The sequence below is a fragment of the Thamnophis sirtalis genome, unplaced genomic scaffold (assembly GCF_051295495.1).
Source record: "Thamnophis sirtalis isolate CommonGarterSnake01/CBP01778 unplaced genomic scaffold, rThaSir2_p1.2 scaffold_3, whole genome shotgun sequence".
NCBI classification, from domain to species: domain Eukaryota; kingdom Metazoa; phylum Chordata; class Lepidosauria; order Squamata; family Natricidae; genus Thamnophis; species Thamnophis sirtalis.
This window is the reverse complement of record NW_028261383.1, coordinates 34,853,109-34,870,330: the sequence shown is the minus strand read 5'-3', so window position 1 is coordinate 34,870,330 and position 17,222 is coordinate 34,853,109. Positions and strand designations below refer to the sequence as shown.

Below are 17,222 nucleotides of genomic sequence, written 5' to 3'. Positions count from 1 at the left end.
GATGAGTTCTCCTTCTATCCCCTTGTCTAAATCATTGATGAAGATATTGAAGAGTACTGGGTCTAAGACAGATCCTTGGGGTAGCCACTGCATACTTCCCTCCATGTGGATGCAGTTCCATTGAGAACTACTTGTTGAGTGTGGTTGGTACGGAACCTTTTAGTGGTGATGCTGTCTAACCCACATTTTTCTATCTTATCAAATAATAGGTTGTGGTCTACTTTATCAGATACTTTATTGGAGTAAATTATATCCCCAACATTTTGTTGGTCTATTAATTTTATCACCTTGTCAAAGAATGCAATAAGATTTGTTAAAATGATCTCGGTTTTGAGAAACCCATGTTGGTTTCTGGTTATGCCTTTGTTTGCCTGTAGGTATTCACAGATTCATTGCTTGATTATCTTTTCCAGATATTGATATCAGGCTGATAGTTTTATAGTTTCCTGGATCAATTTTTTCCAGGGATCAGTACTTTCTCTCCTGCTGTGCAACATCTATGCTGTTGAGGTCATTCATCACCATAGAATGAGGTACCATCAGTATACTGATGATATCAAGCTTTATATCTCGATGTACAGCTTGGTATCATCTGTATACTGATGGTATCTCAATAGAGATATCATCTAGAAAACATAGTGATGCTGTTGATATCCTATCTTGGGCATATCTGGAGACTTTGGAGGTTTGGATGGAGAACAATAGGTTTCAGCTCAATTCTAGCAAGACTTGTATATGGGGAGCTTTAGGTTCTGGGAACATAATGTCAGATGCAAGTAACCAGGAACAGAAGTTGAGTTCAAAGCATTAAAAATTTATCACATGCTACTTATACACAAGAATCTGATCTACTAGCTGTCAAGCCAAATTGGCACTACCATGTTTGACCCCTGAAATAAGCGCTTGGTCTTATTTTCGGGGAGGTCTTATTATTTTTGAGGTGCAGTAGGCGGCAAGCGTGGTCACCTCATGGCTGCTGCTGTGTTGCAATATTTTCAGGGGATGACTTGTTTTAGCGCATGCGCTCAAAAGCCGATTGGGCTTATTATCCGAGGAGGTCTTATTTTCAGGGAAACATGGAAGGTAAGGGTCAATGGAATTCACAGGGGGCTGGACTTCGATCTCTTATGGGTATGCAAGGACTTCAAACTGATGACCCCTTTAATCCCAATCTCAGGCTCAACCTGCTCCTACCCACACTATCTTTGGTGCTGGTGGGGGGTAGGACTGCCCCAAAACAGGTTCTATGCACGACTTTGGAGACATTTTAAAATTCAGAACTCCTTCTCAATGAACAGGTGTCATTTGTGACTAGGAGAGCCTTTGGACAAATTTGGGGATTCTACCACTTACCCCCATTGCAGGTAGCTCTGCTGTCACTCACCCACTCAGTCACTCAGGCTCTGGTCACCATCTAATGTGCTTTATATGGGGCTGCCCGGGAAGAGCATCCAGAAGCTGCATCTTGTGCAGAATGTAGGAGGAAAGGCACTTATTAAAATGTATATAGCCGCTTACTCGCTCACAGTGACTCTTGGGGGCTTACAAGCAATACAGCACAGTATAAAAAATATAAAAATAGAAAGTAATAAACAACAATGACCCATCCCCCACCCACCCGGAGACAAGACACCGTTAAATAAGCATGTAAGGTTCCAGCAGTTTCCCGGAGCCACTGAAATGCCAAAGAAAGTGAGACTCAAGATGAGGCTTGTAAAAAAATCAGCTTTTATTTATGGCCATAGCAAAAGCTGGGTGACAAAATTATATCCAAATCATACAAACAAAAGCATGTAAGGAATAGCCACCCACTGCAAGAGTGGCTCAGAGTATTAAATACATTTTAGGCAGATAGAAATACAGTTTAACCAATCAGAGACAAAGATTTGTTACCAATGTGATCTTTAAAGCGTTCTTTTGTTCAAGCTCCTGTCTCTGTCTACCTTATCTATGGAGTGTTCCTATAGCCTTGTGTAGGGGGTGGCAGCCCCTCCTTTGCCAAGTTGTTTTTTCAGCAGAATCAGTGGTGGGTTTCAAAAATTTTTGGAACCTCTTCTGTAGGTGTGGCCTGCTTTCCGGGTCCACTGGTGGAACCTCTTCTAACTGGTTCGGTAGATTTGACGAACCGGTTCTACCGAACAGGTGCGAACTGGTAGGAACCCACCTCTGAGCAGAATGCTTTAAGGATTTATGAGCCAGGAAAACTCCCTAGTGTGGTTCCTTTATCTATGAGGCCTGCTATTCCCATGTAACAATTTCTTCTACTAGTTTGGTTCCTTTATCTATGCGGCCTGTGTAACAATTTCTTCTATGTTTTCAAGAACGTGCCTAGCTTTGAAGCCAAGAATAGAAGGGAGACGCAGCACTCAGATAACATTTGCAGTAATGCCATCCAGTATTTAGGTTCCAATTTGCTAGGCTAGAAAATGACTAATTTCTGACAGTATTCAATAATATAAGTAGAAGCCAATATAGATTCATATTGATCCTTCAAGCCATTTGATGAGCTCCATCCCACTCTGGGTTCCCTGGGCCCGCTGGCAAAACCAAGTCTTCAGGGTCTTACGAAAGAGTGTCGAAATGGGGCCCGCCCTAATGAAGGAATGATATTCCAAAGGGAGGGAGCCACCATGGAGGAGGCCTTTCTTCTCGGTCCTGCCAGATGTACCTACTTAGAGGACGGGACCTGCAACATTCCTTGCCTCCCCCTCTAGTGGGTCAGGTGAATGTGACTGACAAAAGATGGTCCCTCAGGTAACCTGGCGCCAAACCATGAAGGGCTTTAAAAGTGACAGCCAGCACTTGAATTGCACATGGAAGCAAATTGGCATCCAATGCAGCTCCCACAAGAGACCCCGAGGTCAGCACAAAATCATGCAGGCCGCTTCATTTTGAACAAACTGGAGATTCCAGATATTTACCTCCCTACCCCACCCTCCCACCCAACCCCCCCCCAACCTCCCCCCCACCCCACTTCCTAGAACCAATACAGGGTATAAATCTTTAACAAAGATATTCTAAGATAAACTTTAAAAAAAGTTAGTATCATCTTTCATTTGAGCTTTAACTCCTCTTGCTAGGCTAGCTCTAAACAGATTATATCATTCCTTGTTTCTTCAGTCATAAACTATCTGGAATTTCTTAGTCCCATATTTATTTTGAGTATAGTCAATCCATCTTCTCCATTCCAGTTTATATCTCTCATTTGAGTGGTCCTTGAGGTATGCTGATATTTTAGCCATCTCTGTTAGGTTTGTTAATTTTAATGTCCATTCTTGAATAGTAGGCAGATCTTCCTTCTTCCAGTATTGCGCTACCAACAGTGTTGCTGCAGTTATTAAATGCAAAATCAAGTTAGTCTCTATAACTGTACAATCAGTAATTATACCTAACAAGAATAACTGAGGGGTAAACTTTATCCTTTTTTTTAGAACATTTTGCATAATCCACCATATTTTTATATGATAGTATGTAGCATCGAGACAATCACATCTCCAGCATTTAGGTTGTAAATTCGGATACATAGAGTCCAGTTTTTTAGGATCTAAATGCCATCTATAAAACATCTTATAAAAGTTTTCTCTCAAATTTTGGGCTTGTGTAAATTTTACATTTCTTACCCAAATCTTTTCCCATGTATCCAACATTATTGGTTCTTCAAAATTTTGTGCCCACTTTATCATACAGTCTTTAACTATTTCTGTTTCCGAATCCATTTCTATTAATGCATTATATAGTCTCTTTATATGCATTGGACTTTGATCCCTAATTTATTTTAGTAAATTATCCTCATTTTGCATAAAACCGATTTTTTGATCTTTTTTCCATCTGGCCTGTAACTGGCCATACTGAAACCATGTTTAAATTGCCTTTTCCTCTTTTAGTACATTCAAGTACATTTAGTACATTATTTTAGTACATTCAAGTACATTTAGTACATTATTAATTGTAATACACCTCTTTCTAAGATGAGAAGCTATCTGTATGTAATTACATCCTGTTTTTGTACTATATTTATGTTTTCTATTGCATGTCTAGGAATTGTCCACATGGGTATCTTATCATTTAGTTTGTATTGATATTTTTTCCAGACCTGCAGTAGCTTCCAGAAGTTTTATGTGCACTCCAAGATCAGCCCACGGGATACCTCTGCTCCCAGAACTGCATTGGTTGTCAGTTTGGTTCTGGGTTCAATTCAGGGTATTGCTAACCTATATATGTATAAATAGCTGTGTGGGTGTGGGTGTGTTCCAGCATAACTCTGGAACGCCTCGAGCAATTTCACCCAAACTTGGTACACAGATGACTTACTCTCTAGAAACAAATAATGTGGGGGTAAGATACGCCTAACACCCCTCGGGGTGTGTGTGTTTGGTTAAGAGCCTGTTGTGCCTTAAAGTTTGAGTTTGAGTTTTATTTTATTTATAGGCCGCCCTTTCCCCCCGAAGGGGACTCAGGGCGGCTTACAACTCAACCAGGAAAGGGGGGTACAAACAAGAATTTAAAACAACATAAAAACAATGCATGATTAAAAACACAACAGTCATACCAATTCGAGACGGGGGCAACCGTTCTTTAGCCCCAGGCCTGTCGGAACAGCCAGGTTTTAAGGGCTTTGCGGAAGGCCTGGAGGGTGGTGAGGGTTCGAATCTCCACGGGGAGTTCATTCCAGAGGGTCGGAGCAGCCACAGAGAAGGCTGTCCTCCGGGTAGTCGCCAGTCGACACTGGCCGGCGGATGGAATTCGGAGGAGGCCTAATCTGTGGGATCTAATCGGTCTAGTGGAGGTAATTGGCTTCTACTGTACAGCACTGTGGAGTTGCCATGGTAACGGCTTCACAGTACTCCACAAGGGGTCTCTATCTGGTAAGGGGGAAAATCCAACATTATAAATTGCGGTGACATTCATGGAAGGAGGGTTGGGATAAATAAATACCCGGGCAGCGCCAGGTTATCAGCTAGTGACCCATAAAGCCCTCAATGGCATCGGATCTGTCTTTGGAATATCATTCCTCCTGAGTTTAAATTAGCCCTGGCTTTAGTAATCTTCCAGAAAGCTCGGTTTTGTCAGCAGGCCTGAAGATCCAGCAGAGGTAGGAAGCCTACAAAATGGTTGTCGCTGTTTCCAATGTATGGATTGCATTTTCCTGCAGATTAGATTCATTGTTTTTAATGGTTTTATTTGTTTTGGATGTTTATTTGTATTAGTTTATAGGTTGATTCTGCGCACCCCAGAGTCATGTACGTGAGATATGCAGCTATGTAAATTGAATAAATAAACCTAATTATTAGGGTGAGTGCAGTTGTATTTTTTTGTCCAACCCTAACTCCAATGAAGGGACGTAGTGGCTCAGGGGGCTAAGACACTGAACTTGTCGATCAGATAGGTCGGCAGGTCAGCAGGTCAGCAGGTCAAATCCCTAGCGCCGCATAACGGAGTGAGCTCCCGTTTCTTGTCCCAGCTTCTGCCAACCTAGCAGTTCGAAAGCATGTAAAAATGCAAGTGGAAAAATAGGAACCACTTTTGATGGGAAGGTAACCGTGTTCCGTGTGCCTTTGGTATTTAGTCATGCCGGCCACATGACCACGGAGACATCTTCGGACAGCACTGGCTCTTTGGCTTTGTAACAGAGATGAGCACCGCCCCCTAGAGTTGGGAACGACAAGCACGCATGTGTGAGGGGAACCTTTACCTTTAACTCCAATGAAATAATTAATTTTTTTGGAGGGGGAGGTGTCCCACAAATTGATGAATTGTTTTTGGGGGTCACAATACCCCAAAGTTTGAGAAAGTTTGTGGGGCTGTATGTTAATTGAAAAAGGTGACAGGGCAGGGTGGAAGCTTTTCATGAACTGGAAATCACCGAGTCTTTATTTAGATGGGATTAAGGAAGGAGAGATACTTGTGGCATATGTATTTTGTGGCATTTTCAAACAAACACATATATTACAAGGTAAACATCATGGGTTTTGTGCCTGAAGGTTTATCTTGAGTCACAGATTACTGAGAGGGGGTGGGGGGGTTGAAGAAAGAATTGTAAACAGTGAATTAAGAAGGAAATACCTGATAACAGTTATTATCAGGCAGCAGCTGTTTTATGGCAGAATTGCCACTGGTTAATAAGATAGTGATCACCGCTGCACTTTCATTCTTGTTTGATCTGCCTGCTTCTGTTGCTTTTTCCAACTATATGATTCAGCATATCTCGTCGTGCATCATTTGGCGACAGTCCCTCCCAAATCCCTTTTCAAAGATCTGACAGTCTTTTTCAATGAGATGGAAAAATTTCAGTTTCCCTCCACCTTGAAGCAGGAAACACATAAAAAATATAGCATAAAACTACATTAGCACATCGTATCTCTGGACTGCATTTAACTTGGGCTCTGTAAGGGGGTTGTGGTGGTGGACTCATAAGGTGGGTGGACTGGTCGGCATAAATGCTCACTGGTCCAGTCATGCTTGCTTGAGCCCATCTGCTTCACTGGGTGGTTGCGGAGGAAGGAGAGTGCATTATATGTTGAGCTCCTGCATGAAAATTAAGATTAATAAGCAAGTGAATAAATAAATAGCAATAGCACTTAGACTGATATTCTACTTTACAGTGGTTTACAACACTCTCTAAGCGGTTTACAGAGTCATCCTATTGCTCCCAATAATCTGGGTCCTCATTTTACCCACCTCGGATGGATGAAAGGCTGAGCCAATCTTGAGACGGTCAGGATTGAACTGCAGGCAGTCGGCAGAATTAGTCTGCAATACTGCCTTCTAACCACTGTGCTCTTATGTGTGTGTGGCAATTAATTCTCCTTGGACTACATGGTTAGGACTTGAATGGAAGACAGTCAGGAATCCCCCTAGATCCATGATGTCGCCCAGCTCAGCTCTATCATGCATGCGCACACGCACATGGCTCCCACCAGCCAGCTGATTTTGGGGTCTCTGTTTCACATGCATATGTGGGGGGGAGGCAGGGGGTCATGAACACGTGCACAGGGGGCAAGGGAGCACAGGGGGGTGCAGTGCACGTTTTTGGTCCCAGGGAGGCCTGCTAGGCCCAAAACGGGGTGCACGCGTGTGTGTGAAAGCGCAGGAGGGTCACGCGCGGGGGAGCGTGGGGTGTATGTGTGCGCATGCACAAGGGAACCAAGCCCGCATTGCATTGTGGGTGTGGGCATGTGACGACAAAAAGGTTAGCCATCACTGCCCTAGATTGTCAAGTTGGACAAAACAATGGCATATTGTTTCTGTATGCTATCGAGAAGGCTGCACTGATGTGTTTTCCTGTAGTCACCCAAAGCTGAATTTGACTCGGAAGAACCTTTTTTTTTTTTTTTTTTAAATTGTTACTATTGCACTAGAACAGTGATGGCAAAACTTTTCGGCACCGAGTGCCCAAACCAGAATGCATGTGGATGTGTGTGCATGAGCCAGAGCGCCGGAGGTCCGGAAACCCAAAGACCAGCTGGCTGGCATGTGCATGCCTGTTTTTTGGGCATTTTTTTTTGGCCATTTTCAGGTCATTTTGGGGGCCAGAAACGGCCCGGAAAATGGCCTGAAAACAGCCTGAAAAATGCCTCCAAAATGGCCTGAATACAGCCCCCAAAATACCCCCCAAAGCACCCTGGAAAATGGCCTGGTTTTTTGGCATTTTCAGGCGTTCTGGCATCTGCGAAGACCAGCTGGTTGGCATGCATGTGTGTACTGGAAACCAGAAGAGTTCCTTGTGACAGTGTGCATGCCCATAGCGAGGGCTCTGCATGCTACCTCTGGCACTCGCCATCTCGGCACTAGGAAAACCTCTGTGATAGTTGGAATGAAGAAAGACAAAATCCAGCTTTTAAGATGGCTGTTCGGAGCCAAGGGAGGATTAGTCGACCTGAAGTGCCTCAGTGACTTCTTAAATTAATATTCAAGGATGAACTCATTTCTTGGGCTTCCTCCAAAAAGGAAATAATCCACAGGTGTAAACGGGCACACCTTTTTACCATCATAGTTCTCTTGTGAAGTGTAGGTTGAAAGCGAAAGCCAGCACAGTAATTACCTCCAGGCCTCCCAGTCATAAGCTTTGTAGCTGATTGAGATCTCTCAGTCGATGTCCCAGATCCAAACTCCTACACAGCTCTGGTGCTCAGGTCAAAAAAATGTTTTTTTCAGGCACGCAATATTGCTTCTTTTCTTTGAACGGATCTTTTGGCTTTACCTTCTCATCCAGGTTGCAAACTCATCTTCCCTCCTTGGGACGGTGGGATACGCTACAGAGGCCTGACCCGTGAACAGGTGAAGACGGCCCACTTCCTTCCTTTCGACTATGAGATTGAATACGTCTGCCGTCCGGAGAGGGAAATTGTGGGGCCCAAAGTACGAAAATGCCTCCCTAATGGAACCTGGACGGACAGCGATGTCGAAAGCCGCTGCTGTGAGTTCTACCTGGTGTCCGAGAGAAACGCTTACTGTTGTGGTGCTCAAAGTGGGCGGTGGGTGGGTGTGAAACTTTCTGGTGGTGATGGAAACTGTCTTTGCTTGGGCTGAAAGCAGCAGGCCTTGGGGAACGATGGAAGGTAAAAACAGCTAATTTTCAGTGCAGTTCAAAGTTTCTAGATTAAGGGTGTCAAACTCAAGGCTTGGGGCCCAGATCTGGCTTGTGGGGTGCTTAGATCTGACCCGCGGGGCCGCCCTGGAAACAGCAATAGACCAGCCCATGGTGCCTCTGCTAGTGAAAACGGAGCTCTTCCGTTTTCACTGGCAAAGGATTGCAGGAGGCTGTCACAGATGAAAACACAACTCGGGAGCCCGTTTTTGCTGGCAGAGTGCTCAGGCCACCATAGGCACCCCCTGACATTGAGCTAGCCACACCCACTCTGGCCCCCCAAGGTCAAACACAACCTTGATGGGGCCCTCAATGAAATCGAGTTTGACGCCCCTGTTCTAGATTAGCTACATCTGCCACATTGGACATATTTCTATTTATTTCATTTAGCTAATTTCCTGGTCTCCAAATATTTTGTGCAACTAACTTCATCCTGCTAGTCAAGGTGGTGGGTTTTTTTAAAGAAAAAAAACCAACCTTGCAGCTGTATTCTTATTTTTCAGTTTCACCTTATTTCATCGTGAAAGCATTCGTGCAGTTAGAGCCTAATCCATGAAGAAGTTCTGGCATCAGGTGGCAGGCAGCTATAAAATGGTCACTTTAAATTTCTTAGGAAGTTCCAGAAAACCCATATAAGTGTGGGGAGTTTACAGTGCTAATTTAAGTTTGCTTGTAGCTTGTGCCCATTAAGTTTGGACTCATCAAGAAAGGTGACAGTGCACAAAGGAATTTTGCAGAAGATGCTTGAAAGCAGCTTTGAAAGTATGAGTAGTCTAGCATAAGACTTAATTCAGGGTTTCCCAACCTTGGCAACTTCAAGGTGTGTGGACTTCAACTTCCAGAATTCTCCACTCCCCAAAGCCACGTCTTAAGGTGGGTCTGTGACAATTCGCCACAGTCAACTTGCCACGGCCAACTCACAATGGCTAACTTGCCATGGTCAACTCATTGCAGGACAAGAATTACACTAGTAACAAAGAAATAGTGGAATAGAATAATTAAAGAAAGGGTACAAAAGAATGAACTGTGAATGGCAAAAGTTAAAATATTTTTATTAACTTTAAATAACTAAATAGAATTGTTAAATTGTCTCACAGCAAGGTGTCCCACTATGAGTTGGCCATGGTGAGTTGACCTGCAGTGAGTTGGGCATAGCGAGTTGCCCACAGCGAGTTGGCTGTGGCAAGTTGCCACATTTGGAAAACCATGACAATGGAACAAACGCTACCGAACAGTCAAATTCCTGTCCCAAAGATACATTAACTCTATGTCCAGGTAGCCACAGACTTATACAGCATGAAGACCTAGTTGGTTCATGTAGCAATGCCAAGCTATGTACAATAATTATTGGGGGATGTTGTTTCTGAAATGAAGCCTTCTTTTTCTACAGTACGCACTTGTCCCAAGATGCACTTGAACCTGGAGAACGGGCAAGTCAGTGTCCGAGCAATTGAACGGGTGCCTGTTGAAGGCACGTGGGTGGAATATCGCTGCAATCCTGGCTTTTACCTACTGGGCAGTCCCCGCAGCAATTGCACCAAGGTGGGCCGCTGGAGCTCCGCCAAACCTATTTGCGAGTGTAAGTCATAAGGCAGGAGAGCAGAGCTGGGGAACCAACCGTAGACACAGGGAAGGTTGATTTGGAACAGAAGGTTTGGGCTGGGGGTGTGGAATACTATTCAAGATTGTTAACTTCAGAAATTCTGGGAGAAAAAATGCATATTTGTGATAGATGGACTTAGATCAGTGTTTTCCCCCCCAAACTTGTCATGTTTAGAAATCTTAACACAGGGCTGTCAAACTCCCAGACTGCAGGCCGGATGCGTCACACGCTGGCCATGCCCAGTTTAGCAAACGGGAAAAAAGTCCTGATACGTCACATGATGCAGCCGTGACAGCGTGAGTTTGACACCCCTGTCTTAACACATTTCAAGGCTGCCAAGTTTGAAAAACACTGATTTAGAGTTTGCGGTAGTCATATTTGGTGTTGGTGTTGGTGAGTTCTATACCCTAGTTTTCTTTCCATTGGAATATTATCCTTAGAACTTCACGTCAGTTCATGATGGTTACTGCCATGTTTCCCTGAAAATAAGCGTCTTATTTTCCTTGGACCCCCGAAATAAGCAGTTGGGCTTATTTTCGGGGAGGTCTTATTATTTTTGAGGTGTAGGAGGCGGCGAGTGTGGTCACCTCATGGCTGGTGCTGTGTTGCAATATTTTCAGGGAGGGCTTATTTTAGCACAAGTGCTCAAAAGCCCGATTGGGCTTATTATCCAGGGAGGTCTTATTTTAGGGGAAACGGGGTAATTTCCTGGCAAACTGAATGAGAGCACTCCAGCACCCCAACTAGTGATAGCACTGGATGGCAAAAATCAGTCAGAATAAAATAAGTTTGCGACAGACCCTAGAATTGCCTTCTCGTTTATTTAAAGTTTCCATACTGCCTTTCTTGGAGCATGAATTCAGAGTGACTTGGAATGCACCATGCAACAAATGAAATATATGCAATTCAAAATTACAGTTGGATCTATTAGCATCCAAGAAAGCATTGGCTGGGGAGGAAACATAATCTCTAAAATAAACACAGCCAAGAAAGCAATCAATTAAAAGCCTTCTGTATCCATTGGACCTCTCCCAAAGGTCTAAAACAGGAGTGTCCAAACTTAGCAATTTTAAGACCTGTGGACTTCAACTCCCAGAAGTTGAAGGGAGTTGAAGTCCACAAGTCTTAAAGTTGCCAAGATTGGACACCTCTGGTCTAAAAGAAGGAAGATAGAGTGGGGAACCTTATTTTAAGCTTGTGGGCTTCATACTGCTAACTTGACAGGATACATTGCATACCCTTAACAAGCAGTTGGAATCAGGGAGCAGAACTGCCCCTAACCTCTCATCTCTGCATACCTTCAAACTCACTGATTACTTACATTCCTGTATAGCACACATACATCTATGTACATGCATTCGTTTATATTTTCCTTTAAGCCACAGGTGTCAAACTCAATTGCGTCACGTGATGTATCCTGACTTTTTTGCCTTTGTGGAGCTGAGGTGGCCTGCGGGTGACGCACCTGGCCTGCAGGCCATCAGTCTGATACCTCTGCTTTAAGCACTCGTTCAGAGGTAAACTCAAACACGCCCCCGCTCTGGGCTTCAATGGAAGGCTTTTTTCAAGGCTAACCATACTGAGGATGATAAATGATGAAATGCATTTATCTGCCTCTCTCCGTAAAATATATCAAAGTGCTTTACAATCAGGTTTAAAAAGAGTAATGAGACATTTATAACAGTTAATCAAAAAACATATATATTAATATGCAAGAGAGACAAAAATACATTTAAAAATTTGCCTCAGTTATAACAGAATAACTATACAGAGTTACTACTCAGGTGTTAAGGGGAAAGGGGAAAGGAAAAAGACACTGGAAACATGGAGGCCACTTGGAAAGATGGTGTAATGATAAACAGGATTACATGGCTTGAGTTCCTGAGCAGAAAAAGGGGGATCACATATTTTAAGATGTTGGGTGAAGAAGAAAAAAGGGGCAGAGATGCTGAAAGTCCCTGGTTTTATGCCCTCTCTGGCCTTTGATCTTGATCTTGTTTCTGATTGGTTGTCAGACTCCCATGAGGACATGCAGGGGCAGCTCTCTAGGCTGTGTTTTGAGTCCAGGTTTGGTTGAGCATTGCTTCTTCCCAGGTGCCCTGTGGTGAGATAGGTGGCGGGTTAATCCTACCTTTGTTATGTAGAGTAGACTGGCTCAGACCTTAATGGCTCATTGACAAAGATGTGGGGGGGGGGAGCTGAGTTTCTTCCTCCCTTTTAGGGGACAATATTCTGCCTTTTAATATTTCCCAAAATATTTCACTTCTCTAGGAGAGGGGTGGGTTTTAACTTCCAAAACAGGGAAGGCCAAATTCAGTCATCCCAATCCATCCAGGTTCAAATCCAGATTGAAACAGACCTATCCAGAAAAACCAATAGGATTATCAGATCTGGGTTGCAAAAATCCAGGTGACCATTAGATGACAGCAACCTGATAAAGACACTGTGTGTCTTTTTACTGCCATTGGCTATACAGAAACTTCTTGATTTATGTCCCTTTTTTAAATTATTGTTCAAAGTTACACTGATATTGAAAAAAGTGATTTACAAGCAGGCCTCACATTTATAACCATTGGAATGTCTCTGGGATCACATGATTAAAATTTGGGCGCTCGGTAACCAGCATGTACTTATGATGGTTGCAGCATAGTGGACCAGAGGAATGCATCGATATAGTTTACTTGGACTTCCGTAAGGCATTTGATAAGGTAGACCATAACCTACTACTAGATAAAATTAGAAGAATGTGGGTTGGACAGCATCACCACCAGATGGATTCATAATTGGCTGACCAACCGCACTCAACGTGTAGTCCTCAATGGAATTGCATCTACATGGAGGGAAGTATGCAGTGGAGTACCCCAAGGCTCTGTTTTAGGCCCAGTAGTCTTTAACATCTTCATCAATGATTTGGATGAGGGAATAAATGGGGAACTCATCAAATTTGCAGATGACACCAAGATGGCAGGAATAGCCAACACTCCAGAAGATAGGCTTAAGATACAGAAGGATGTTGATAAACTTGAACATTGGGCACTATCTAATAAAATGAAATTCAATGGTGAAAAAGAGTAAGGTTCTACATTTAGGCAACAAAAACGAAATGCACAGGTACAGTATAGGTGGTACCTTGCTCAATAGGAGTAACTGTGAAAGGGATCTTGGAGTCCTAGTGGACAACCATTTAAATAGGAGCCAGCAGTGTGCAGCAGCTGCCAAAAAACAACACAGTTCTAGGCTACATAAACAGAGGGATAGAATCAAGATCACGTGAAGTGTTAATACCACTTTATATTGCCTTGGTAAGGCCACACTTGGAATGCTGTGTTCAGTTTTGATCACCACAATGTAGAAAAGATGTAGAGACTCTAGAAAGAGTGCAGAGAAGAGCAACAATGATTAGGGGACTGGAGACTAAAACATACGAAGAACGGTTGCAGGAACTGGCTATGTCTAGTTTAATGAAAAGAAGGACTAGGGGAGACATGATAGCAGTCTTCCAATATCTCAGGGGCTGCCACAAAGAAGAGGGAGTCAAACTATTCTCAAAGGCACCTGAGGGTAGAACAAGAAGCAATGGGTGGAAACTAACCAAGGAGAGAAGCAACTTAGAACTGAGGAGAAATTTCCTGACAGAACAATTAATCAGTGGAACAGCTTGCCTCCAGAAGTTGTGAATGCCCCAACACTGGAAGTCTTTAAGAAGACGTTGGACAGCCATTTGTCTGGAACGGTATAGGGTTTCCTGCCTAGGCAGGGGGTTGGACTAGAAAACCTCCAAGGTCCCTTCCAACTTTGCTATTGTATTGTATTGTATTGCATCCTGGGGTCACATGACTGCCATTTGTGATCTTCTTTGCTGGCTTCCAAAAAGCAAATTCAATGGAGGAACTACCATGGCAAAAAAGGTTGTAAAATTGGATAAGACTCACTTAACAATCACATCACTTACTGACGGAGGTTCTGGCCATAGATCCAGGACTACCTGTATATACATATTTGCAAACCAAATCCCATTTATCAGTTGGAATTGATACTTACTTGGCTGTTGAAATACTTAGAATAAGTTTTAGGGATCCCTAATGTTATTAAGCAGCTTTATTGGTGGAATTGGTTAAATAAAATAATCTACCACCAGCAGTCACTTACAAATCATTTAATTTGGCATGTAAGATTCTTGTGATACATTGTACTGGCATACTCTTTGGGAAGAGGTGAAAATACTTCCCCAGATCCTTCTTTGGTGTAATCCCTTTCTCTTCCTGTTTCTGTACAGTGTGGCGTCCTCCTGTTTCCCGGTCGGGATCAGGTAAGTCAATTTCTATTTTGCCTACCATCCTTGTTCTCACATGTCTACACAGCTCACCTTCATTCCTTTGTATTCATGAATATTGGGCTTGTCTTGCATATTTCTTGAAGGTTTGCAACCCTGGTAGCCTGTTCCAGCTGATGTTAATAGGTGGCAAGGCTTTGTTCTCTCTGAGATCCTGATCACAATTGTTAAGCTTATTCTTTGACAGCTACACTGTTAACATGGAAGAAGGGTGTCTTGATTTCTGGCAGTAATGCTGGCAGCAACTCACCCCTGCTTTGCCTCCCGAGTCGATTTTTTGTCCTCTGTTGTTCACCTCTCCTAACTGCTCTGCACGTACGTGCATCTGGAACAGGCCCCAGCTGTTCTTCCTCCTCAATCATATCAGCCTCCAAAGGCTGGGAAATGTCGAACTGGCTCTATCTCTGCCTCTGACACAGAACCCTCATCAGAGCCTTCCCCAGACTCCAGAACTGGCCCAAGTTCCTCCCCAACCTCCTCACTGTCTGAATCTGCTGCCAGCACTGCTGGCACAGCAAGCAGGTTAGTAGAGTGTCAAGAGATACATGGCAAATATGGATGATAAGTAGGCAGGTCAACATGGATTTTGGAAGAAATTGGCAATAGGAGCAATTGATGTTCTTGCCACACTATCCAATTTTTTTTTTTAAAGAACCTTTCTCTATCAAATTAGCACATTTCTTCACACAATGTACTTCTATCTTGTACTTCAATTTGTTCACCCTCATTCATGCCAAAACCAAAACTCAACAGCCTCCTTTGAATTAGTGGGTAGAAAACAGGTTGAATTGACAATATCATTAACACCCTCAAACAACAACATCTGTCTATTGCGGGTCCTTGGGCAGGACTTGATAGATGGATAAAAATGCTGGCTCTAGTCTAAAGGTCAGGCTGACTCTGCGATCAACAACAATAATAATCATTAAACTTGTATGCCTGATTCTGAACAATTCTGGGCAGCTTACAGCAATCGAACAAAGAAGTCAATCAAATATAAAGATAAAAGATGGTACGTGCAATGAGGCTAGAGGTCTCAACCCACCTCATCAAAGGCCTGGGTGAAGAGCCAAAGGTATAACCCCATACCTTTGGATCATTTCCCCTAGTAGTTTTTTTGTTGTTGTTGATGTGCATTTTCTTGTTAATTCCATGTTATTATGCGGAATAAAATAAAACCTTTCAAAACTTACGTGGCACAACAAGAATCCCATAGGCCTAACCAGAGGTGGTATTCAGTCGGTTCAGACTGATTCGGACCAGTTCGGGCAAACCAGTAGCAGAGATCGCCCACCCCTGCCCACTCACCCCGGCTCTATGCCATCCTATTTAGCCACGTTTTTGAGGCAGGCACATGCGCAGAAGGCACATGCATGAGCAAAGCGCATGCATGGAAGGCCAGGCACATGCGCAGAAGGTGCACACACACATGAAGCAAACATGCGCGTGGGGAACTGGTGGAAAAAATAAGTGAGCTCCACCGCTGGGCTTAACTAATCAAAGAGAACCAGATTCCCTGTAAAGTTGCACCTCCCAGACTCCAACTCCGACAATTCAAAGAGACCAGGATTCTCCATTTGATCTACGCTGTCCTTCAGGCCCCTAGGAGTCTTGCAACTTCTTTTGCATTCCTACAGCAACTCTGGAAGCGGCAATAGGCTGAAAAGGAATGACCTGCTTTCTTTGAGTTGTTTTTAGCATTCAGAAGAAGAGATACAGATACTCTTTCTTGTGCTTTTAATGCATCTCCGCTCTCGCTTTATGGGCTTTATCCATTTTGCTGAAAGGGGGCCCATCTGCCCCGAAGTCTTGATGATGGATTCTTTCTACTGCAACCTTGTGGTCAGACCCTCTGCAGGGATCTTTCTGCCTGTGCATTTTGTCTCTTAGTCAAGTGTGTTGCTGGGAGGCCATTTCCTTCTCTCTTTCTCTCTTTTTCCATCCAGATCTTATTTTTTAAAGCTTTCAAAAGGGAGATCCCCCTTCAAACCCAGGTTGAAATTCTTCAGCTTGGCTCCCTGATGGGTAATGCTTGGAGGCCTCCCCTCAGTGGCCAGGAGATGTCTTGGGAGACTACTTGTTCTTCTTCTTAATGTGAGTCATGAGCTGGGAGGCACTGGGGACACTGGATTATGGGATGCTGTTTTTGCCACTTTTGTCTCATTTCCTTGGAAGAGTTTTTTTTTCAAAGTCTCAGGCAGAATTGGACCTTTTCAGTCTTTCCTGCGGTGGAAAATATCAGAAGCTGAACATAGAACTTTCTATTTTTAAAGCTTGCCTTCTCGGCTCTGCAGCTTTGGTGATATTGGTTGGGGATTATGAGAATTGAGGTTCAACATTGGCGGTGGGCATCAGGGTGGAAAATTAGTATTAGCTCTCTGTGGTGAAAAAAAAAATTACTGGGAGCCATGCAGCACTGAATATGGTTTGAATAAAAAGGTGTGCAGAGATGCATTTTCTAGGAAGACAAAAGTTCTGGAATTTAAGAGTCGGCTTTTCCACACTTGATTGGCATCTAAGCGGGCATTGCTGTAAACTCTTATTCCAGATCAGAAGATTCCTGCGTGTAGGTGAGAACCATCTTCACTAACAAGGCTGCTGTTCTCCCTCATTCTGAGCCCTCCTTGCACTGAAGATTTTTTTAATGGGCAAAACGTTGCTCTGTCTCCAGGCTACAAGCCTTTCCTTCAGCCAGTTAT

The 17,222-nt window shown here is 43.5% G+C and overlaps 1 protein-coding gene across 1 annotated transcript in view; it reads left to right on the top strand.

Annotated features, from left to right (window-relative positions):
• GABBR1 (gamma-aminobutyric acid type B receptor subunit 1) overlaps window positions 1-17,222 on the top strand; it is a 189,700-nt gene that overhangs the window by 120,401 nt on the left and 52,077 nt on the right. Inside the window, exons 4-6 of the mRNA XM_014054638.2 lie at window positions 8,213-8,416; window positions 9,978-10,166; window positions 14,467-14,499. Of these exons, the coding sequence (XP_013910113.2) occupies window positions 8,213-8,416; window positions 9,978-10,166; window positions 14,467-14,499 (426 nt within the window). The remainder of the gene's footprint in view (window positions 1-8,212; window positions 8,417-9,977; window positions 10,167-14,466; window positions 14,500-17,222) is intronic.